The sequence below is a fragment of the Asterias amurensis genome, chromosome 9, assembly GCF_032118995.1.
Source record: "Asterias amurensis chromosome 9, ASM3211899v1".
Classification (NCBI taxonomy): domain Eukaryota; kingdom Metazoa; phylum Echinodermata; class Asteroidea; order Forcipulatida; family Asteriidae; genus Asterias; species Asterias amurensis.
This window is the reverse complement of record NC_092656.1, coordinates 16,170,321-16,196,534: the sequence shown is the minus strand read 5'-3', so window position 1 is coordinate 16,196,534 and position 26,214 is coordinate 16,170,321. Positions and strand designations below refer to the sequence as shown.

General features: G+C 38.0%; 1 protein-coding gene across 2 annotated transcripts in view; it reads left to right on the top strand.

Moving 5' to 3' along the window:
• The first annotated feature begins 530 nt into the window (after positions 1 to 530).
• LOC139941345 (uncharacterized) overlaps positions 531 to 26,214 on the top strand; it is a 57,348-nt gene continuing 31,664 nt past the window's right edge. For both annotated transcript variants that reach the window (XM_071937792.1, XM_071937791.1), the window contains exons 1-7: positions 531 to 774; positions 2,524 to 2,622; positions 8,564 to 8,750; positions 9,499 to 9,600; positions 10,948 to 11,027; positions 20,323 to 20,375; positions 23,817 to 24,025. In XM_071937792.1, the coding sequence (XP_071793893.1) occupies positions 2,612 to 2,622; positions 8,564 to 8,750; positions 9,499 to 9,600; positions 10,948 to 11,027; positions 20,323 to 20,375; positions 23,817 to 24,025 (642 nt within the window). In that variant the 5' untranslated portion in view covers positions 531 to 774; positions 2,524 to 2,611. The remainder of the gene's footprint in view (positions 775 to 2,523; positions 2,623 to 8,563; positions 8,751 to 9,498; positions 9,601 to 10,947; positions 11,028 to 20,322; positions 20,376 to 23,816; positions 24,026 to 26,214) is intronic.

Here is a 26,214-nt window from a genome sequence, read left to right as displayed (position 1 = left end):
CTACTAAAAACACATGACACCAGGATATGGGAGTCAAATTGCATGACTCCCATAAATGGCCGACCGTGTTAGTTCGCAAAGTAAAGGAAAACCACGCAATTTCGAGACAAATTTGTGTGGATCATTGTATTCTACTTTTAAATTATCTTTCTAACCATATGCATTTTATAACAAACAGTTACTATAACGCTTTTCAAAGACCAACTCGACCGATCCAAGGCAACGTGTTCATTCAAACGAACGCTAGACTTGTGGACAAGTCGTTAAATCGGCCCCACGCGCTGAGATAGTGGTCTCGCGAGACCACTGCTCTCGCGCGAACTGATGGCTCCCCGATTTCGACTCCTCATTAATGAGGAGTCGAAATCGGGGAGGAGTCGAAATCAGGGAGCCATCAGTTCGCGCGAGAGCAGTGATCTCGCGAGACCACTATCTCAGCGCGAGGGGCCGATTTAACGACTTGAACACAAGTATAAACGAACGCACCCTCACGAGCTTTGAAGAATGACGTCAGACGTTCAGGCTAACCATGACTTCGCTCGGCCCCAGCGGCCAGTCTAAAGGCGCTGGGGTCGAGCGAAATTATGTTAATGGTCTGTTAAATGCATAGAGTTACACAGTGTGTGTAGCGGGAGCCCTTCATATAATCAACAGTCTATCCTCCTGTCGAGTGTAAAATACAGAGGAGAGATTTGAGGGGAGAGAGGGACGACGTATGGGTTCATAAAGCCATGATTCCAGAAAGATGTCAGGTCAGAGACACGGGTAAAGCTGGTAGGTGACATGTTGTTATAATTAGTTTTACCGGTGACAAAATTTGGTGCAATCTAGTCTGTGCCCCTACTCCTAAAGTCCTAGAACTATCGTAGCGTCATACACATACGTTATCGACCCTCATATGTTTTCGGTTCCCAACTTTGATTCCCGGTTACCACGAGATTGTGCAAGCTGCACCGGTGAAAGAAGCTATGCAGTTTACTCACGGTCTGTATATTCATCAGGCTAGTTAATCATGCTGAGAATAAAGTTTCCTGTCGTTGGTTATGCTGAAACATTTATAAAATGATTGATTTTTGGTACTAATCACTAGTGCATTAATAATATTATGCCAACATTCAAATGAGTCAAAGAAACATAATCCAACCTCGAAAGTTCAAAACAAAATTATCCTGGTGTCATGTGTTTTCAGTAGGATTACAGGAAAATTGTTCACAATCAAAAACTAAATATTTTTTTTTCAAATCATCTATCCAAGTTTCACTTTTAACTTAAATTAACTTAAATTTTTAAAGTTTTGGTTTTACGTTGCGAGAGACAGTCCGCCATTAACAGTGCCTATGCATGCACGACATTGGAGCAACGTCATATGTTTTCACACCTTTCATTGGTTGGTATTTTGTTTAATATTCAGAAGCTAGTATGGCGTGCAAAATAAATCAAAAATATTATTCAATTACTACTTAACAAATTTAATTACATTTTTGTCCTAAGGCATTATGGCTACTTTATTAGAATCCAGAGACGATAGCCTCATATACTTTGTCATAGTTCTACTAAAGTATCGTAGGAGGTCCTTTTTTCGAGGTGTCCCTAAAATCGTGGCAAATCTTTTACCATTTTGTGCGCGATGTAAACAGTCCCTAGATTAAAAATTGTGTGGTTTTATTTGCCAAGCAAAGAGTTTCCTCTCCCTTGACCAAAACTTAGAAACACGTAAGGCTCCACTGGTCATTTGCACTTTTTCTTTGAATTGGGAAAAAAATAATGATGCGATATATCAACCGATGCCCTAATTATCTTCATTTGTTTATATTTAGTATGCAAACATTAATTAAAACTTGATTGTTGATGGAGATTGATATTTTCACACCACACACTGATCTTCAATGACTTCAACTGTTCCCATTTGTTTTGAGTTTTTCCTGTTTTCAAGGCAAACGAGAAATAATGGTTTCCCGGTGAAGCCATATGTAAAAGAAATATCTGCAGTGACTGCAAGTGTTCTGTGAGACTCTGTATATGACTCTATAGCCAGCAGTTGTCTTCATTTTATTCACAATTTTTTTTATTTGTTATGACATTTTAAAAAAAATTCCCCTTAATATATAATAAAGCGTAAAAATAAAAAGTGATAATTGAAACACCAAGCTGATGTTTAAATTTTAATATTTATAATAATATTGATACGAGGATTAAAAAAGAAATCTCAAAAAATATTAGAAAATAATATAAGGCACATGGCTTCTTTAAGCATGTATTATTTTCCCAGAATGCTCAGCAGAATGTTCAGTCACATGATTTGATCATCGTGAATTGTCATGTGTTTGTGCACGGAAAGTGTGGTTTTACATTGCCCTCATTGTAATGATTTTGCTGCCAATATTTTTAATAATTGCCTCCATTAAGTATTGTGTGTGGCTTGGTTTTATAAGAATTTTAAAAGTTTTAAATGTGCATTGCACAACACAACAAAGTGTATACTTTTCTCATGAACAACATTTTATAACATTTTTGTTTCTCCAGGTTATGCTGAGGATTTAAAGTAATACTTGTGGTTGTGCTGCTCATTGCACTTTCCTTCACATTAGCGCTTAACAGTTAGTTACATCCAATGGATTCTGAGTAAGTTATTTGGTGCTGTATTAACTTTTAAGAGCTCCCTTACAGTGATAGCAGCTATGCTTTGTATAGCATTTAAGCATAAATATAAAATAAATATCAGGCAATGTTCTGGATCCCCAGTTCTGTTTTTAACTGCAGGGCATTCTCGACCGTTATTTTGTTAGCTTCTCCTGTAAAGCACTTAATATGAGGCCCGCAGAATGCTTTTTACTGGTTTTGATGTACTGCTGCGCAATCTGGATTAATCTAAAGGGTTTTATCATTGAGGCCTATGCGTACAATTTTGTTATTTTATTTTGAAGTAAAAAAAATCATTACCGGTTTTTGTTATTTGCGTTGGCGTATGATTGGCTGCAATTTTGCTGTAAAGTTGATACAGTGTGGTAATCACACCTTCTCATATTTTGATATTTTTAAGTTCAAATGAAACGTCACTTGTCGTTACTCAAACAATAAATTTAAAAATGGTAAAAAGAAACAAACTGGTCACCAGGCCTTTGCCCAAACCATGGCGATAGGTGTGTACCGCCAACATAGAACTAAAAGTCACTAATTACACAGCATTATTCTTCGTTTGCCTTTCATCGAAGAGTACTGGTATTCATGCTCAGAACTGTCCGTTATTCTGTGGATTATTGTAGCTAAGCAAAGTCACCCAATGTTAGGATTGGGTTTAAAGCGGTTGGGTAAAATGAGGAGAGTGGGGATAAAGGGAAAGATGGGGTAAATACATGTAAGCGGCAGGTCACTGTTGTGAATAAAGAAGGAGTTGATTGGTACAGAAAGTTGATCCTTATGCTGCCTTCATGGTCATACTGTGGATTGTTGCTTGGCTGATTTGGGCAGTAGGACTTTTGATTTACACACACAGTGTACAGGTGTATAGTGCAAATTAATTAAAACTTAGAGACATTGGCCACTATTGGCAATTGTCAAAGACCAGTCTTCTCACTTGGTGTATCTCAACATACGCATAAAATAACATACCTGTGAAAATTTTAGCTCAATCAGTTATCTAAGTTGCGAGATAGTAATGAAAGAAAAAACACCTGTGTCACACAAAGTTGTGCGCTTTCAAATGCTTGATTTCGAGACCTCATATTATAAATCTCAGTCTCAAAATCAAATTCGTTGAAAATTACTTCTTTCTCGAAAACTGCGTTACTTTAGAGGGAGCCGTTTCTCGCAATGTTTTATACTATCAAACAGCTCCCCATTACTCATTACCAAGTAAGGTTTTATGCTTATAATTATTTTGAGTAATTACCAATAGTGTCCACTGCCTTTAATTCTCTAAGCGCTTTACAAAAGTACTGCTTCTAACGGTCTACACCAGTTATAAAGAATACCACCAATACTTGCAAACCAACACAACATGCGGTGTGCAGTGGAACACACTTCCATTGCAAGGACCTCTCTGAATTAAAAATCTTAAGTGCAATTTTTCATGGTTGTTTTTAATTTTAATCCATAATCTGAATATAGTCACTTTTGTGAAATGCTCATCAATAACTGTTAAAAAACAGATAGTTGAATTTGGTTCTGTAATTAACTTTTGTACGGCTGGAAGAAAAACTGGAAGGTCAATAATAACACAATTTAGGATACCCTGGATAGACATACAGATTGTTTTACTGTAATGTAGTGTAAGGTTTGTTGTTGTTTCCTCTTGATTTTGTTTTTTTCTTCCCACGTTTATGTGGTGTGTGTTAAATGCTGATCTGGTGTTTCTAACCACTGTTGAAGTCAAGGGATCAGTGCATAATTATTATCATCTTGGTTCAGTCCCAACTACATGTTGTTTCAGTAAATGCTGATTGTGTTTTTAAGAGTCAGTTCAGGTAAATAGTTGACATAGTTGCTCACGGTCAAAAAATGAATTTGTTTTATACTTTGTGGGTGGAAGGGCCTTGGGGTGCAAGTAAACAAAATTGCATTTTCAATTCTATATACAGCCCGTTGCCATGATTACGGCTCATTTTATTTTTTTGCCATTTTAGGTCGATTTTGGGGTCTGAAAAACTGGTTTTTAGCTCATATTTACAACTCCACCCCACCAAAATGCAATATTAATTCAAAAAACCTTTTATATCACTACAAAGTATCATCCTTGGCCTTCCTTGAGAAAAAAAATTATTGCTTTAAATATCACCCTTGTGCTATTTTTGCATCATGCATTACAGTATGTTTTTTAGAACTGGCAAAATCGACATTTTTACCCTATTTTTGGACCCCAAAATGTCAACTTGCCAGGGGTCTCAGAAAATTTTCCTTTCGTCTGTGATTAGGGCCAACAGTGGTCTTTCCATATCTGGTGTCAAAAACTTGGGCAATTGTATCCTGTTGGGCCAGTACTGCCTCAAAACTAGACTTTTTTCCCCCAAACATGAAAAATGCCTTTTTAAGGGTCTTTTCACATAATATCGACATACGTGTCCATGGTAAAAGAAAAGGAATATTTTTTTTATACTTTGTGGATGGTAGGGACTTGGGGTGCAAATAAACAACATTAACATTTCAAATCATCATATTGGGGAATGAAAAACTGTTTTTTTAAGTTAATAATTACAACTCCATCCCACCAAAAAACAAAATTATTTCACAAAACCTTTTACATCACTACAAAGTATCATCCTTGGCTTTACTTGAGACAAAAAAATATTGCTATAAATTTCACCCTTGTGCTATTAAAAGAACGTGCATTACAGTATGTTTTTAGAGCTTGCAAAATCAACATTTTTACCATATTTTTTGCCCTCAAAATTTCATTTTTTCAGGGGTCTCAGAATATGTTTTGATCAGGGCCATAATTTGTCTTTTTATTTCCGGTAAGAAAAACTCGGGCAATTGTATCCTGATGTAACAGAACTGTCTCAAAAATAGACCCTTTTCCCCGAAAACATAGAGAAATGCATTTTGAAATATTTGCTTCATTTTGAATTTATAACATGAAGAAGTTAGCTATAATTCCATCAATCTGGCAGCTTTTTATAAGCACTTTGTAGGTTTAGTGCATTACCAAACATTGATCAGGACTTGTTGATGACCTAAATCTTATAATTTGCCCCACCCCGACCCTGGCCCAATCATATTTCTTGACATTGCATAAAATAAAATAACAGTTTTGTGAACAGCGCCTTTTTTTTGAAAGTCACATTTTTTAATTCCCCTTGCACATCAAGAAAGTTTGTACTGTCTTTAATGTTTTATTGGTTCTCGGAATATTTCCCTTTTTGTTTTGATTGGGCTATCATTATGGTTTGCATGTCTACTGGGGAGAAACACTTTGGTTTATTGTATCCTGTTGTGACACTTCTGCCTCAAAAATGGTAATTTTTCCAAAAACAGTAAAAATGCATTTTGAAGTTATCCCTTAGTTTGAATTGATAAAAAACAAAAACGAGCATGCTTGTTAAAAGAATATGGCACTGTTTCCATGCTCTTTAAGCCACTGAGTTCTTGTTTTGTCATAACTACTTTACCTAGTTGTACAGGTATGATTCACATTGCAAGAAGAGAAGTAGTGCGATGAGCAAGCTTTACTGTTCTTGTCTTTACATGGCCTTATAACAGTCTTCTTGGTCCCCTGCCCGCTACCAAACTAAACATTTTCATCCCAATCAGAACAAAGAGGCTCTAAAAGTGAGCAAGTTCTGTATCCAAAGTATCTAACCATTTAGCCGCTGTACCGCCCAGCCGCATTATAGCGATACACTGTATGCGGTACGAGGAAACCTCGCTAGCTTGTGTTTGTAGAAAAAAAGGAACATCAAAAGAAAACTCGATAGTCATTAGTAGGTCTACGCATTTGTTAATATATCTAGTTGTTATAGATCGTTATTAATTCTCCCTTCACAGTTGACTTGTCGAAGCTAATGATGATGAAATAATTTAGCTCTTACGAAAAATAAAACGCTCATTAGTAAACAGGAAACTGGCCATCATTTATGATATTGTCAAAAATTAACGCCTTCGCATTTAATCAGTATGAGCATTGAGCCAGAAAAAAGCCTTGAAAAGCTATTGTGTTCATTTTATCCGTGCACAAAAATATTCGCCATAAAAATTACCGTAGCCGTTTAACGAGAGGCATTTATTGTTCCCATTAGAACTTTTATACAAATATTACCGAAAGGGTAAACAATTGTGCATACACATTAAGCCATGGCTATCTTTTAAAATTTGAACTATGATTCCAGTAATTTACTGCAAGACTCTTGAGAAATTGGATTTCAGCAAACTCGGGCGGTGCAGGGACTAAAGGGCTAAATGGCCATTCACCTGCTTTGGCCTTCTGTAAGCAGTTCCCCCATCTATGGTGGGGTTCCTTTCAATTGTACTGTTGCAAACAATGAAAGAGTTGGTTTATTTAACGTGATAAACAATTCAATGTTTTTTGTTGATCGTTCTCAGAGACATATATAATAATTATGAATTAGTAAGATAGTGAATGGAAAAAATATCAAACTAGCTTGAATAGACTTTTGTCACTGCAAATGCATCTTACTTATTTATGTTCAGCAGGTGCAAGTTTTTACAACTTCTTTCAATGTTGTTTCATTAAAGGAACACGTTGCCTTGGATCGGTCAAGTTGGTATTTGAAAAGCGTTTGTAAACGTTTATTAAAAAATGCATATGATTAGAAAGATATTTTAAAAGTAGAATATAATGATCCACACAAGTATCACTCAAAAACATCTTTCTAACCATGCATTTTAAAACAAACCGTTACAAACGCATTTCAAAGACCAACTTAACCGATCCCAGGCAACGTGTTTCTTTTAAATAATCTCTTACGCTCATCTTGCAAATCGTTAGTATCATTGTTTTTAATAAGATCTTGGCAAACTTTTCCAACACTTTTAAGCGGGCTTTTTAATTTCCCACGTTTGTGTTGGACATGATTGGATGCTCCAAACCATCTGCCGCAAGCACAGAAACTACATTGTTTATGATCTCTATCTCTAAGAAAAGTTTTACATTTGGTAGCAGGCAGGGACCAAGGAGAGTAGGCCCTGTATGCAAGTTCTAAAAACATACTCTAATGCACGTTCTAAAAATAGCACAAGGGTGAAGATTATAGCAATATTTGTTTATAGCAATAAACAGTTTTTCATACCCCAAGATCAGCCTAAAGTGGCCTAAACACACATGAACTGTTACCATGGCAACGTGTTATATTATGATTTGAAATGTAAATGTTGTTTATTTGGACCCCAAGTCCCTACCATCCTACCATCCACACAAAAATGAAAAATATTTTTTTTTTTTTTTACCGTGGACACGTATTTCTATATTATGTGAAAAGACCCTTAAAAAGGCATTTTTCATGTTTTGGGGAAAGAAGTCTAGTTTTGAGGCAGTACTGTCACAACAGGATACAATTGCCCAAGTTTTTGACACCAGATATTGAAAGACCACTGTTGGCCCTAATCACAGCCGAAAGGGAAATTTTCTGAGACCCCTGGCAAGTTGACATTTTGGGGTCCAAAAATAGGGTAAAAATGTTGATTTTGCAAGTTCTAAAAACATACTGTAATGCATAATGCAAAAATAGCACAAGGGTGTTATTTAAAGCAATACATTTTTTTCTCAAGGAAGGCCAAGGATGATACTTTGTAGTGATATAAAAGGTTTTTTGAAATAATGTTGCATTTTGGTTGGGTGGAGTTGTAAATATGAGCTAAAAACCAGTTTTTCAGACCCCAAAATCGGCCTAAAATGGCCAAAAAATAAAATGAGCCGTAACCATGGCAACGGGCTATATATAGAATTGAAAATGCAATTTTGTTTACTTGCACCCCAAGGCCCTTCCACCCACAAAGTATAAAAAAAATTCATTTTTTGACCGTGAGCAAGTATGTCAACTATTTACCTGAACTGACTCTTAAATACTGTTTACCTTTGTAAAGTTAGTTGCAACTTCATTCAATCTTATAGAATAAAGCGAAAGTCTAAATGGGACACACCAACTGGAGTGGTTGAATTTGATGAACATGGGTCAAGTCTAGAGGCAGCTTCTGCAGCAGCTGCCAAGATAAATGCCATGTTGATAGCTAAAGGTAAACTAAAGCTACCAACTCTTACTGTACCTGCAGCACAGCAACCTCCTAAACAAAAAATTAATGTAAGTACAATTTTAAATAATTGTGAGGCTTGTGATTTGTTACAATTGTGTTATAGATCTTCTTTTGCTCTATACATGTACATACATAAGGGCAATTCCACCAAAAAAAGGCCTCGACCAAAAAAATTGAAGTCAAATTCTGGAATTAATTTTGAAGTAGCAAGAAAGAGTGATAGTTAGTGGTTTCAAATCTATGTTTGTTTCCTTTTTCCCCTTGGTTTTCCATGTTTTTCATTGTTACTAAAAAAATTTTTTTTTCCAAATTCATGATTTTTGTTAAACGTATTATGCCCTCCTGGTTACATTTTAAAAGATATTTTACGTTTCATGGCTAAAAAAATATAACTGTGGGTACCTGTTCACAATTTTGAAGAAATTTAATTGTAACCATTCTAAAGCCAGTAAGAGATATTTTTATGAGACTTAATATGCAAGGCTAGTTTTAAAGGCTAGTTTTGAAAATTAATAAAAAAAGCTTGCAGCCTGTGACTTTGGGCATAACTTGACATACATACACCTACACCTAAATGGAATCAATTATCATTGTCTGCGGAGCTACCAGGCTATCTTTAGTTTAGAAGAATGTTGTAGTAGAAATCAATGGCCATTATTGTAATCGCATGTATGGAAAATCTTTATGATCTTTATTAATGCCTCTATCTTTTGTTAATGTACGTGTCTATCTGAAAGCCCCTGTTTTTATTTTTAAATAATACCTTTAGTCCTGTTTAATATTTTATTTCTACAGCTAACTAAAACTAAGGAAGAATCAATTATAGCAGAGGTGGAGATAAATGATGTTCCATTGCAGTGTAGAAACATGTTGACTCGGGGATCAACTCAAGAGGAGGTTGGTATTGCAAATGCAGCTTAAAACCAGCTTCAATAATTTCACTTATTGATACTAAACCTGAAGACACTTGTAAAGAAAACCTCAGTTGCAAAGGACTTTCATTATTAGTTTATTAAATAAGTTGGCAGGGTTCTCCACAGGGTTAAATTTTGTCCGGGCGCTAAACCAATCCTGCACTATCGTCAAAATGTGCAAACCATTCCTGCATTGTTGTCAAATTGCGCAAATAATTCATGCATGATCTCCAAATTGCGCAAATAATTCCATATCTATCGGCATATTGCGCACATTACTCCTGTACTATTGGCAAATCGCGCAAACTATTCATGCTCAAATAGATTTAAGCCGATTGCACCACCTCCATGATTGCACAAAGCTTGAATCATACTTGCACGATCGGAAATTGCACAAACTATTCCCGCAAGATCGACTGATTGTGCAACTATTTTTGCACAGATCATTTCAGCACGAACAAAACCACTTTGAGCACGATCGCCCTAAACAATTTGAGTTTCAGATTTGCGTCCGGGTATTTTTTTATCTCTGATCAATCTCCTAATACCACGTAAACTTGATTTCAAGTCTAAGAGTGCGGTGATTTCTCTGCATCAGCCACGCAGAATTCCCCGTAGATTTGCTACCACGCTCTAACTCGCTTCAATGACGTAGGTTTATCCACGAGAGGGCACTGTTTCAGCCGATAATGTATTAGGACGACTAAACCGCACGATCACAGACTTGGAACCAAGTCTAAATACCACATTGTTGTCAAAATGTAGTCGGGATGCCTTGCGACTCAGAGAAAAATGCACCCGAAATGCCGCTACGAAATAGCCGACTTCTGGGTACCAGTCGCTGCACACTGTATTAATGTATATACAAAAAGGTAGTTGATACAGCGCATTGAAACGATGGTTTGTGTTTGTCGTGAAATGTCTTTCTTTTTTTTCGACTTTTTTTGCCTGAGCGCACAACAATCTTGTCCGGGTGGGCGCGCCATTTTTTGTCCGGGCGCATGACGATTTTGTCTGGGCGCGGCATTTTTTTTCCAGGCGCATTTGGTATTTTGAGAATTTTTGTTCGGGCACTGGGATAATCACTTGAAATATCAGTGATCATTCATTGCTTAGAAAGATGAAATACCTCAAAGAAGTTCACTGGGATCTAAAGATCTAACTTCAGATCCAGTTACTGCATGGGACCTTTTATAAGAAATGCTTTTAAAACTTCTTCCGAATTAGCTGAATGGGTCACAAAGGAATACATGTACATTTAATTTCACCAACAATTTTACAACCACTATTTCAACCATTGTGTATTGAGGTTGTTGTCTTTTTATTTTAGATCAGCAAGATGAGTGGTGCTGCTGTTTCTACAAGAGGAAGATTCATGTCATACGCTGACAGAGCTAAAAACAACATGGGGTAAGTCAATGTTAAGTACCAGTTACAGGAAATAGCCACCTACACATGCATTTTGTATACAGTATGCAGACAGACTTGTGCTGAGGACAAACAAACCATGACATACATTTAACTCTCAACCCTGCAACAGAAACCTTAATGTATAAATGCCCCTTAAATGCATATGGTTGATCTCTCCACTGCATTGCATATTTAATAAATATGTAATATAATACATCATCAAGACAGTAGAAGTGAAAATAGAATCAAGGAACATCATGCTGTCAATCGGCTCTGAAGGAATTTCTGTGAGTTCCTTCTCCTTTTCTAGGTTACCGGGTCTTCTTCAGTGTAAATGCCTTTTGGCAATGAAAGGATCTTCACCTTCAATCACATTTAAAAAAACATCCATGTCGAGCGACTGCTTCTTTTCAATAGAAGTGGTTGTTACCTCCTTTGGGTGCAGTGTAAACAAATGTGGGTCCATTGGAAAGGTTTTAATGTTTGATCGGTGAATAGTCTTCAAAAGCTTATCCTGATCTGGGCTGATAGAACTGAAGAGTGGAGTTTGGGGCTGTGCTCACCTGTTGGCTGTCCACGGCTTGATGGTCAGCTATGAAAGATCTGATATTATCATTTTATTCACAGAAATAGTGGCCAATTTTAATAGCAAATGCTTGTCATGCTTGTGGTGAGAGTGAGATGGAAGGCAAAGTTTAATGGTGTCCAGTCAGTTCGTCTTGACAATGACAAATTTTGCGTCTGTGTGACTGGATGGTATCAAATTCACCCTAAGACAGACATGCTTTTCTGATGAGGGTGTTGACAACCAAGAGCAGATTGCTGGGTTCCCAACTTAAAAACAAAATATTTATAACCAGCCTTTGGGTATGTTCAGACAGCATACTAACTTAGACCCGAAGCGGTTTAACTTTTACGAGCAGCGGGGGGTGGTCGTAAAAGTAAAACCCCCTTTCGTTCAGACAGCACAGAGTTAAACCCGATCCGGTTTATCTTCGGTTTTAAGAGGTCAAAGTAGACGCGACCCCGTTGCTCTAACATCCGGTTTTATTCATCAGATTCACGCACCGAGCATGCCGACAGGGTTCGACATTAACGCTGGTCCGCTGGCCAAATGCCAGTAGAAATCGCGTCGGACCAGCTGAAACCCTTTGCCAACTGGTCCGGCTGACCAGTCAAAAATATCGGCAGCGGTACTACAGAACTATGACTATTTTAAAAATATTTTTAGGCTCGAATAAAATGTAAAAACATTCACTTAAGGTTTGGATAAATCGTAAAAAAAATCACTCGAAGTGCCGCTAAACGCTGGCAAACTTCCGACGATCACGCATACACATGTGCACACAGCGCAAAATCCCATCATGCAACGCAAAGGCTCGTAGTCTTCGTATTAGTTCACGTGTGGCAAAAAGTGTAAGAAACATTGAACGCTAGAGGGCGTTTCAGAATATTCGATAGCGTGAGAATAGACGCCCTCTATTGGTGAAAGTACACGATAGCTTACAAAACTAGCTTCAATCGCCTTGACAAAAGACCACAAAGCAAAACACATTCTGTCAGCAGCATGGTCGTCGACAACGGAGCAGATTTCGGTGTGGGAATTAGAGTCTAGCGTGTTTACGAAAAACCAGCGAGACGGTGAGGCCTCATTCAACAAAAATTACCAAGTTACAATACTCTGGATGAGCGAAAAGGAGTATTTAATTGTGTTTAGTAAGGTTCTTCCGTCCTGATTTTGCTTAATTTTTTTTGTTATCTGGGGCTTGTTTTTTGCGGGCGATTGGTGGGTGATCTAGTTTTGCTCCATGGTTTTATGGTCAAATATAATGCGCGGTTGTTTGGGTTTTTTTGCGGGTTGATTTCAAGAAAGACTTGGGTTCTAGCAATACCTCCATGGTTAAACAAAGGCGCAGTTGTTTTTGCTACTTTTAAATGAAAGTTTTGTTCACAAAACAGACGCCGGTATAATTGAAAAAAAAATACCGTAAAACGAATACTTATTAAAAATACAAATAGGCAATGTTTATACATGATAAAATAACTTGAGCGATTGCACGTAACCCTCCCACCGTAGATTTGAAGGCAATACATAAAAAGTTAATTTGATATTTTTAACAGTCGGTTTTAAAACACTAAAAAAAAAAATCATAAAAAAAGTTCTTCTTACTTGGGAATACACTTGGATGTTGAGTGCTTACTGTGGCGGCGACATGCACAAAGTGTACATGACAATAAATTCTTGAGAGTTTTATCAGTTTGTACAGTTCTTGTCTTTTATTGCTCTTCTCAACTTGTACAGTTTCCTCGTTCTCAGTATGCAACTCTCTCCAGGTATCTATGTATTCACTCTGTTTACTGTCATTGATTGTGTTCAGTAGGTTCAATAGGTTCACTACGTAGTTCACTAGGTTCACGTAAAAACTGCAAGTTAAGGAACAATACACTCATTAAGTTTCAAGTAACTGAAGCAACATTAAACTGTGCTAACTATATCACTAAATAGAAACTGCTTATAACATGTGCATTTCAACTCCAAAAAACGTTACAGAACTTCATTAAATAAGTCATTAAAAAACACGACTTTCAAATAGTCCAAAACACCCAAAATTACTGCAAATGGAACTATGATACTCAAAGATGTATTTACCTGTGTCCAAGGTCTGTGGTAGAATGGAATGTGGACAAATTTAGATGGCAAAAAGGGGCTCAGAAATCTTAGCTTTAGTTTTACAATGTGGCTCGATTGTTTGTGGCTCGGCTGAAAATAGCGCCCTCAAGAGACAGAAGTCCGAGATAGAAAAATCAACATACCTGCTGTAACACTTACAATAAACCGTGGACTAAAAAAACTACCTAAATAAAGATCATATTAAATTTTCCCATTTGCTCTGACAAATAATTTGACCCGTTTTTAAATTAACTTTAATAATATTATTGTTTACATATTTTAAAAGAAAAAATACTCTCAAATTAGTGAGCCCCCTTACGAACACAATAACTTAAGTATGGCTTCCAGTGCAGTTAAGTTGACGTTCAGTGGCGTAACTAGACATTTTCATTTGGTGGGGCAAGTGGGGGCAAAGATTAAAATTGGGGGGGGGGGGCCAAAGAAGTGCAAGATTATTATTAAATGTGTTAACTTATATATAGTTGATACACACCAATGCAGTTCTAAAACAGTCTACATAGTCAGCAGGTAACAAAAGATTGCGAAAACAACAACATCTTAGAGAACTTGTCATTTTGTATAAGATAAAACTTTTTGACTGTATAAAAGGATTAAATTACCAACTGTGGTCACCAAGTACCAACTTAGAGTTGTACACGGCATTCTCAAATAGGCTTTGTGGGTGTGTAAATACCCAAAACATAATAATATTAGGCCAAGTAAAAATAGAAAAATAGAAATGTTTAGCGTTCCCGCCCGCTTCCTTTTTACAGGACACCTCTTTTTTTTCTTAACTTTTTTTTATGCAAATTTTTTTTGTTTTTGTTTTGAAAAAGGGTTATTTTAAATGATCTCAGCAAAAAAAAAAAAAAAAATCTGAATGTCTTGTCTGAATGCCTTGACCAAACTGTTTCATTAATGTTTTGTGTATTTCAGCAGCAGAAAAAACAGTTGATATTTGACATTCATGGCGGCCATCTTGAAATAAAAAATAAAAAGCCCCTCCTTCCTTTTTTTTGAGAAACCCAGACACTAAACGTGTTTCTTTTTTTTACTCGGCCTTATTGTAACAAGTGTAAGCCATCAAAAAAAAAATACAGGATCGAAATTGTGGGTGTTTAATAATCACATTTTAGTTATGAAACGGATATTTAAAATAGGCCTACCTCTCAATTGCACCGCTTGCTTCAAAGGAGAAGAAATGGTCTAAGCAACCTTTTTCGCTGGCCATTGTTTGCTGTAGTAAATTTCTCTGTAGTGCATCTGACCATGAAGGTAGAAATTTCTTCCTCCATGATCTGACTTTGTGTTTACGGAGCTGTTAGTATTGGTCTGCATTCAGACCACCACATATTTAACAGAACTTTGTCACATCCTGCACTCTCTGTAACCGCAAAACCACAACAAACATTTACCGCCAATACGATCGCGCGCGCGTTTCCACGCATTTTTCATGTTATAGTCCACATAGGGCCTACTGATATGAATAAAAGTTTTCCTTTTTACGACAGTATTTTATGCAGCCTTAAACGATTTATATATAAGCCCTATGTATAAGAATATACTTATCTCTGATTTCATTTGGGGGGGCAAGAGGGGGGGGGGCAAGAGGGGGGGCAAGGGTTCTGAGCGGGGGGGCGCCGGCCCCCCCCCCCCCCCCCCCCTCTGGTTACGCCACTGTTGACGTTGCAATTCATGTTGAATTTTGAAATAGCGACGATCGGAAATCGAGTAGTTGGTATACAACAGTATACTTTTAGTTTAAAAAAAATGTACAAAAATTGACGGACCAGTCAAAATCGTGGCGGACCAGTGAAAAATCAAGCCAACTGGTCCTGCTGGCCAGTTGAAAAAAAAGTTAAGGGCAACCCCTGGCCGATATACTGAGTGCCTCATGCCCTGGACGATCATCAGAACATATTATTGGATACAAATGGCTCAATCGAACGCAGAAAACAGTTTTACCGCTGGGCATGCTGGGAGGATATGGGCACTTAAAACAAACATGAACACGACTCAAATAAACCGCCGAGAAAACTCTACAAAATATTGTCCATATTCCATTTCATTTTTGTGTTTTATGCCACTGTTTCCGATTTAATAAATACTTTTAGTTTGTACTTCAATCGATTGGAAGTTGCGATCTCTCAAAAGCTGGTGCTGTGATTTTTATTCCTATTCGTTCATAAACACAACTACACACGTGCAAGTTACGTAAATACATGTACTTTGCAGTATTTTCCCAACTTCCCAACAATAGTGATATATTACTGGCGTAGGAAATTTCCCCTACACACAGCCTCGCACCCACTGCAGTTCATTCTCCTAGATTGAAAGTACAGCACGCTAGTAACGGTGATTGCAATAGAAAGGCACATCCACCGGATCGTTGATGGATAACTATGGGATATCAGAGAGTGATCACTATGGGATGGCAGCGCTGTGCATGTGAGAAGCATTACAAAATATGCGTCTTCGCTGCGCTCAGTCGTAGTATACACCTTAAAACAGTTTCAATTTATTGTAGGACACTCGACAAAAAAACGCTTGGGAAAATATAATTTTTTTCAGAATTTAATAAATCATGGGCGTGGGCCTGTGTTAAACTGCATACACCGATCGAGAGGGTATCGCCAACTCGGTAAGCAGCAAGAAAGTAATATAATTATAAATACTTGGTGCCTTTCGGCATCAGAGGCAACAGAAACCGTATACAAGCACTCCGGGTCCCGGTGTGGCGGTTTCAACTTTCCGCTGTGTTCAGTTTTCCGAATGACCAAATACGGTAGAATTACGTCATGCGATGCCTGCGCACAGTAAGCGAAAGTAGTCCATTTTTAGTGCCATATTGAGTCGTCCATTACCCTCCGGTAGCTGTCATGGCGGCATCCATGAGTCAAGTACAACTAGCGGCAAACGCGTGGATCGTATGAGTTGTTTTATATGCAAGCAGAGTGTGACCTGCCTAAAGTTGTACCCATGAATACATGTAAAGAGTGGGGAAAGAGATTATGTGACTACACAGAAAAGAATCTTAATATAAACAATTTGGGGTCACTGCTGAGAGAACTACAATACTCGCCAGGGTACTCGCGGCGGTATCTGACAGGTCACCCGGAAAACTGAACATGCCGGAAAGCTAAAACCGTTCGAACAACGTGATGATCTGTCCGACTACGTCACCCAGAAAACTGAACATGGCGGAAGACTGAAACCGCCACACCGGGCGTGTGCATTGAACCACACAATGGGTTGTGAGTTAAAACCGGATGTCATTCTGTCCACACGCAGTGTTAAAAGATAAACCCGAACTGGTTTAGACTTAGACCGCCTCGCTGGACGGTTTAAGTTTTGGGGTTAAGACCCGATCCGGTCTAACTTTATTTGCGTTCACACGAACAAAAGTTGAACCCGAACCGGTCTAAGTGGACTTAGACCAACTTTAGTATGGCGTGTGAACGACTTCTTTTATTAGCAGTCTTTAAACACTTTTATTAGCAGTCTTTAAATACAATGACTTTTCAATGACCCATGTATGTAAATTGTCTGTGTGCGTGTGCGTGTGCATGCGCATTCAAACCGGGGACTAAAAACAAAAATGTATAAACAATTAAGCTTGGGTGTGTGTAATGATTGATCTTTAATGTGCTGGGAACATTGGTGTTGCAAGAGTTCCAAAGTGGTCAGCCATGTTGACTAGCTGTGAAGGCTCATTACATGTATGTAGGATGCACAATGGTCACACAGTGCTGCTAAGATAAGATAGTCCCTTCTATCCTGAGATCATGATCACCTGAAACAAGGAGTACGGTAATTAATAAGGGAATAAAAGGGTAGCGACGAGTTTTTCAACGGCCATTCATAAATACCTCAGACAGTTTCGCTATTCCTATTGGTGGAGAGCGCGTCACGTGGGTGTGTATAAACCGTTTATGACCAGTAAAAAATGTTGAAACATGGGCATGACACGCGAGCTTGCACCTGTTCTTATAAGACAGTTTCTTCATTCCTATTGATCGAGAGCAACGGCTGAAACAGTTGTGCCACATCACGCGCGACGCGCACAGCATTCCCTTAAGGCCGAGTTATAGTCGGTCGCGCGATGGTCGGGCGTCGGAAATATTGACGCGCGATCATAAAAAGACACGGTTTTTAGGCCTCAGTCTTAGGATTGTGCGCAAGATTTCCGTCGCGCGACCGACTATAAACTGGCCTTTATAAGGAGTTGTTTACCCGAGGGCGGCAGAGGGCTTTACAATTTCATAGTTGGAGGGGTGTTGTGTTGAAAGAAACCATTGAACTATTATAATTTTTGCATTTATTTTACTTTTTGACCAAAAAGTGTTGATGTTTTTTACCGAAAGGGTATTTATGAATGGGAATCAAAGTGTGTTGAATCGGTTATCAACTAGTGGTTTAAACCTGCCGAGGCCTGGTTCTTCATAATTTACCTCGACTTCGTCTCGGTAAAATTATCAAGAACCAGGCCTCGTTGGGATCATACCACTAGTTGAAAACCTCTTCACTACACATTGATTCCCTTATTTAAAGCCGGCAGGGTCGTCAGCCAGGTGATAAAGGCCCGAACTTTAACAATTGAAAATTCGAGGTTTGAAATATTTTTTCAAAAACTTTGTGAAGAATCTGTTCGATGCACGTGGGTTGTGTGTACCACGCGCGCTTATATTACGCGCGCGCGCGCTTAGATTATGCGCTGTTACTAAAGCTATAAATTGCGTTCCTCGTGATAATCTTGCGCGCCCGACACAAGGAAGCCAGCTGGTTATAAACACTGGTCATTATCAAAAGTTTATACACCCCACGTAACAGCACTCTCCACCAATATGAATAGCGAAACTGTCTGAGGTATTTATGAATGCTAAATATACAAGAGGCAGATGAGAATGGGGTTCATTGTGCTGCTGGTGTAAACTGCAGTAGATGTGTGTGTAAACAATACTGAGGAAAGCTGATTTTGTTTGTATCAATTGTAGGACCTGACATCTGATCAATCTTATAAGTTATAAGTGATATAAATTTATTTAAATTGTTTAGTTTCATATATCACCTAAAATAGAATGATCCTTATAAAAACGTGTGTGCTTTCATCAACACTAAGATTGCAAGTTTTGAATTTTATTTGATTTCTTCAGATTTGTATTATTAAATTGTTCCCAACTAATTGTTCTGCTTAATAGGGAATATTATTTTGACTTTACCAAACAGCCATGTGTATTATCAGTGCTGTTTGAGTCATTTTGGGTTATAGAATAATGCACCGTCTACTGAATGGAATTTGAACCAATGACCCTGCATTATTTTAGGCACAATGAACTCAACATAATAACAATAACTAGACATGATTGCATTTGTGCACAAATGCATAACTGTTTCGTTAATAACATTTTCAAATTTCTCAACTGAATTTTAAATTTTATTTATACTCAAAGCAGTTATGACCATCCTGGTTATAGCAAAAAATAATTTAGATTATAGCGTGTTCAGTTAGCAATTTTAAAATGACTGAAGGTGCAAAAATGAAAAAAAACATAAAAAATCATGTGATGACGTCATTATCAATTCACAAGAACTCGCAACCTACCAAGTTTTAACATAATCGCATCATTACTTCGGGAGTTATGAGAGTTTAAAAAGTGCACCTTTAATGCCATGGAACGTGACCCCCAATGACGTCATCGATCTGAAACTTCACACATATGATGCCTGACTAACTATCAACATGTTTGTTAGTTTTACACACATCATCAAAAAGTCCAGGGCGCTCTTTTTTATTGTGACATCATCTGTATTTTTTTTACCACCTTTGCCAGACACTAACATTGTTGAAAGCAAGTTCATAGCTGTTGCCAATTTTGAATTACAAGGCACTTCCGGTTTTGACCGGAAGTAGAGGTCATGTGAGGTCACGCACACAAAATAAAATGAAGACCTAATTTATCCCTACCCGATTCCGCAAAAAGAAAGCTACGGTCTCTTGTGGCTGATTTGATATAGATTTTTAAATGTTTAAAATCAACACCTTTAAGATGACGTCACGTGACAGGTGATGACGTCATTATGATATTATTGTTTCAGGATCACCATTGCCTTTCATCACTGAAAGTTTCATTGCAATTGCTTATTGGGAACTACATTTATGCGTAAGGCAGTTTAAACCAATCGCTTGTTATCTCAATGGCTTTTTGTTTGGAGAACACAAATCAAATTCAAAAAATAATAATGACAAAATTGTTAGGCCCTATATAGCCCTTTTCACAAGGGTGTCTCAAAGCGCTTCCAACATTATTACCCCTGGTCAATGGGCGTTGATTCAGTCCTTAAACCCAGTGGCGTAACTAGACATTTTTTTTGGGGGGGGGCCGAAGGTGTGCAAGATTATCATTTTAAAAAGTAAGTTAACTGATAGTATATATTATGTACAAAATGTACAATGCAGTTCCAAAACAGTGTAAGGTACATGTATATAGTTTGCAGGTAACAAAAGATTGTGAAAACAGCCAAATTATAGAGAACTTGTCATTTTTATAAGAGAATACAGCCTGTGCAACAGACTCTGTATTTTACAGTCAGTACATGATTCTATTCTTTTGTTTTTCCCTGCAGTGAGAGACCGTTATACTTATGTGTACAAGGACAAAACAAGGAGTGTATAGATAGTAAGTAACCAAATAATTCAAACAAATCTAATACTATTTCTATCAAACGTTTAGATGTACTATAAAAAAAAGCAACCCTCAAAGTCATCAAAATACCCCCAAGATGTGACTAAATAAAGCCAAGTACTGTATGTACACATGGCCTGTTTTAGTTTATATACAATAAACTATATACATGTATATAGGATAGCCAATGTCAGCTCTCTTTTTATTCAGATTAGTGTATTAACGTTGAAAAAATCCATTCATGTAAAGCAACATGTGTTGACCACAAAATACATCTCATGATTCACTAAAGGAAAACAATTTACTGCCAAGTACAAGCAGTAAGGAAAACAAATTAAAACAATCCCTGGAACTTCCTATTTTTTGAGAAATGCAAGGAGGAAAAGCTATGTGTGAATCATTGAGGGAGGTTACCTTAAAGGAACACGTTGCCTTGGATCGGACGAGTTGGTCTATAACAAGCGTTTTTAACCATTTGTTATAAAATGCATATGGTTAGAAAGATGTTTTAAAAGTAGAATACAATGATCCACACAAATTTGCCTCAAAATTGCGTGGTTTTCCTTTTACTTTGGGAACTATCACGATCAGCCATTTATTGGAGTCAAAAATTTGACTCCCATAAACAGCCGACCGCGTTTGGCGATGTAAAAGGAAAACCACGCAATTTCGAGTGATACTTGTGTGGATCATTAATTTAATTTGCTTCATGTGTGAAGTCAGTGTCAACAAAAAAGTAAGAGTAAGAGACATGTAATATCCAACTACACAAATGAACTAACAACCAATGCATGGCAATACTTGTACATGTACATGTACAGTAGTTGCCGTAGGCTATTAGTGCAGTTGTGAAGGTTACAAATGTGTGCACATTCTAAACACACAAAGAGATAAACAAACTTGCAATACCACAAAGATAACCCTTCAGTCTTTCAATGCCACAAAAAGGTCCAGGGGTCAATTTCTCAAAACTCTACCTAAGGATCGATACTAAGGACTCAGGATGAGTCCTGGACTTAAGATCGATTCTACGTTAGACTGATTCTAGGATCATTCTCACAAAACCATCTGAAGCAAGACGAGTTCAAGTAATATAAACCCGGAAACAAGTTATCGGATTAGGCTAAAATTGCTATTTCAATGGCTATTTCATGCCTTTAACGCCTAGTTAATAAACCGGCAGTATGATTTGCACATCACGTGAACTTGTACATCTCCTTCAGAAAAAAAATACTGTCGCCATTTTCTTTTTCGCTTAGTTGTGACAAATTGTAAAAAAATACAGTAGATTTTAGACCTTTATGGGTGAACATTAAATGTTAAAAGCCAAAAAAGATCACTATGCCTCAAATTTCAGCATCAACGAAGGTAACGCTAAGAGCATTTTGAGAGAAATTAATAACATCTTGGGCAAGAGCAAGAAAGTTGAGCTTCCTGATAAAATCATCGACGGCCATAATGTTGCATCTAAGGGAGCGTTTTAAAAGTCGGAACGGTAGGAACGTTTCTCTTGGATCGATAATGTATGCCCATGTAGATCGCTGGACCGGTCCTTAGGACCACTAGCGCATTCCTTTGGATCGTTTTTAATACGTTCCTGTGGATCACTCCGCGGGACCGAGTTGCATGTCCCAATTTGAAAATTAGCCTGTGTAGAGTTGAAAAGCATACACTCGACGCGATGATATTACGTTCACATTACATGTGCATGGCATTTAAAGTAGTAGATGGCTGCCCATCTTGGAGGACTTGAGGTATGAAGGTTATTGTGATTAGGTTGTTTAGTGTGCGATTGGAATTTCTTAAAATTTAAAATAAAACAGCAAACCTGCGCTCTGTAAGTTTATTCATATAATTTATAGGCATATAACTATTTTGTCATGGTGCGTGAATATTTGACTCAGTGCCGTAAAATTTAACAAGGTCCTTCATGTAGCCCATTTTGAGTATCCTTGATTATTACATCACCAACTAATCAACAATGCCATTAATTATTTTAATTATCATTTGCTAACTTGCACTCCCCTTTGATTTCGACTCAATTTGACAATATATTTTCTCATTATAAATAAACAAACGAACCAAACATTTATAAAGAAATGATAACAGTTATACTGGTTTGATGCAACAAGAGCGAGCGAACGGAACATGACGTATGCCGAACGAAATTTCTGCTCAACCCACATCATACACATCCAATACTCTCCGTCACTATGGTCCTCGTCTTTGGCATTCCCTTCACCAGACTATCAAAGCCTCATCCTGTGGGCTAGGTTCAAAGTATCTTATAAAAAGTTCCTTACTTCCCAGTATGTAACATGTAGTTTCTATACCAATATCCTCATTGAAGTTTTTGCTTACTTTGTCATTGTCATTTTCTCCAGTAGTTTGTAAGTATGTATGTCTGTCTGTTTGTCTGTCTGTTTGTCTGTCTGTTTGTCTGTCTGTCTGTCTGTCTGTCTGTCTGTCTGTCTGTCTGTCTGTCTGTCTGTCTGTCTGTCTGTCTGTCTGTCTGTCTGTCTGTCTATCTGTCTGTCTATTTCATCTTTGTGTTGTCCTAAGCATGTACCTTTAGTTCATGTATTTTGTTATGTAAAGGCAATCTGCAACAAGCTACCTGGCTTATTTTGGGCCTTGCCTCCACGCACTTCCTGCCAGTTTACTCCTTCTCTGTCATTTACATGTTGGGCGCTATCGGTCAATCTGCGCGATCAACCAATCAGACTCTGCTACCGACCGATTGCGCTGCGCTATTGAAAGATCTATTCGTACGGGAATTGCTCAGCGCAATCGGCAGATTGTGCAGTAATACTTTTGCGCGATGGGTCAATTGTGAAGGAATGGTTTTGCGCGATTGACCGATTGTGCAGAATGGTTTTGTGCGATCGACCAATTGTGCAGGGGCCAATTTCACAAAGATCTAACTAGATTGATCATAACTGCAAATTAATCGTAGTTGCTTACAAAAGTGACAAAAGCTTGTCTTGCAATGAATTTTATTGCTTTGAGAAATCGCACTCAGGAATGGTTAACCTGCGCAAGGTCAATTGCACAAAACCATTCCCGCCGATCCGTCGATAGCGCAAACCCATTCCTGCATGATCGGTAGATCGCGCAAAGCCTTTCCTGCACGATCGGCTGATTGCACAAAAAATACTCATAGCGCGATTGGTCAATCACGCAAAGATGTTCATTGCGCGATTGACCAATTGTTGCACGATTGGCCGATTGTTGCGCGATCGACCAATTGCTGCACGACCAATAGATTTTTCAGCGCAGATTGACTGATCGCGCCCAACATATATACATGTACAGTATGTATTACAATGTAGTTCTATAATATTGCGGAAATGTTTCGTGGATATAAATGTAAATAAAAAAAATATATAAAAAAAATCTGCGTATTAATATTTGAAATATATGAATAATTTGCAGGAGCTGTTCAAAGGATCCGCAGTATTATTGATGAAAGTATGTCTAAACAAAAAGGAAAAGGTAGGGGAAAGAGTCGACTTTTTGGGCAGATGGAACCTACTCCAACCTTACCTCAGCAACCTTGTCTAGGAACTCCTTTTGTTTCACAGCAGCCATTGCCTCTGATGTCTATTCAATCATCTGCACCAACTTCTACACAGCCAATTGGGGTAAGGATCATCATTCATACATGTGACTGTGTTCATGTTATTTCAATTGTTCTAGAAATAACCCCAATAACACTGAATGTGTCATTATATGAGTCAGTTCTCTGCAAGTTGTGCATTTGAAGCTTTCCCAACAGTCCTTCCTTCAAAGTAACACTCTACATGTACTTATATAGTGCCACTACCTATGAATATTTCACCAACTTGGCACACAATATACATGTACATGTAGCACCCTACAGACCTTCTGACAATATCATGGGCATGAACGCCACACATAAGTTTCCTCTTTTCTCTTTAGTGGCAGTTGGGCGAGGTCTTCTTGTTGACTCTACTTTCAGCTCTTTGTTTTTCACACAAGTTTTTTGCTTTAAAGTCACCTGGACATGCTGGAAGTGGTATTTTCTCAAAATAAAGCTGTTGTCACTAAAATGTGTTTTGATGAGTGGAATATGAATAAACAGTTAACTTAGGTTCTAAAAAATTAGTTTCCATTTTATTTACAAAATTAAAAGTAGGCCCAACCTGAGAGGGCGCTGTTCGAGACGACAATCGAGGCGCAATATTTGAAGAGAAAATTTGTAGTCTGGCCCCGTACACTACGTCTGTGTACCTGATCAATATGGTGCCTACGTACAGAACTACGGTCACGGAGCAGACTGCACGCATAATATGGCTGCTGTGCGGACGGTCCACTCGGATTACCCAGCATGGTAAATCGCATGCAGTGTCAACACAAGATAGTGACGCTTGGCGCAAGCTAAAAACATGACCTCAAAGTTGAAACAATACCCACATTTTTCACGTTAGGCAAACGCTCCTTTAGGTTCGTCACGTCTTTCAGGTACCTTCTTCGACTTCCCACTAGCAGGAAAAATTGGTGGGATGGCGTCCTCATGTTAAAGTGTGTGGTGTATTCCGGATTTTCGAAGCACGACGGCTCAAAGTGTTTGCTGCACAGCGCTGGAAAAGACGTCGGACCAGACCACTTGTGCAAACTGACCCCATCTTTAGTTGTTTTGCTGCATCCAGCAGCAATACACCTGGTCGACATTGGCGGAAAAATGCAAGAAAACTACTTTTTTTAGAAACGTACAAACTCACGACTAGGACTTGCTTGTACTTGCACGTACATGTGTTCGATGTTCAATCAAAACAAAGTCTGCCCCAATTGACGTCACAAAAGGGGTAGGCGGAGTCACCCCTAAACTACTATCTATTTTTTAAACATACACATGTACATAAGTCCTTACAAACAATTACTCAAAAAATTATTTTATTGTTCATAAACATATACTCTAATGTTTGGGGAAAAAAATGTATTTCCAGGTGACTTTAAAGACACTGGACACTATTGGTAATTGTCTAAGACTAGTCTGAACAGTTGGTGTATCTCAACATATGCATAAAATAACAAACCTGTGGAAATTTGAGCTCAATCGGTCTTCAAAGTTGCGAGATAATAATGAAAGAAAAAACACCCTTGTCACACCATGGTTACACGAAGTTGTGTGCTTTCATATGCTTGATTTCGAGACCTAAAATTCTAAAATCTGAGGTCTTGAAATCAAATTTGTGGAAAATTACTTCTTTCTCGAAAGCTACGTCACTTTATAGGGAGCCGTTTCTCACAATGTTTTATAAAATCAACCTCTCCCCATTACTCGTAAACAAGAAAGGTTTTATGATAACAATTATTTTGCCGGTAATCACCAATAGTGTCCACTGCCTTTAACTTATTTAGGTTGTTTTAGCAAAAAAAATTGATACCGTGCCTCTGCACAGTAGTCCTTAAAAAATATTGTTGTTAAATGAAACCCTGATGACTTGACAATGGAAAGACATCAGGTTCTCATAATTAGCACCAGGATTTGTTGCTCTCTGTTCGGGGAAATATGGGAAATACTGGAATCTCGGAATGCTCAAATTTTCCTCACATTGAGCAGAATACAATGATTAACAATGGTGGCGGCCAGTCCATTTTTTCTAAGCCACATTTGTAACAAATGGGCAAAGGTCTGGAATAGGGATTACACAATAACCCCCAGAAGTGTAGATTTCCATGAATTCCAGTATCATATGTTCCTTTATGTGTAAGTACAGGGGAAACTAAGGGTAGCATGGTAGGTGTATGCCTGCGCACATTACACAATGGAATGTCTGAGATTGTTCAATGAAAGAGACAGCATCTG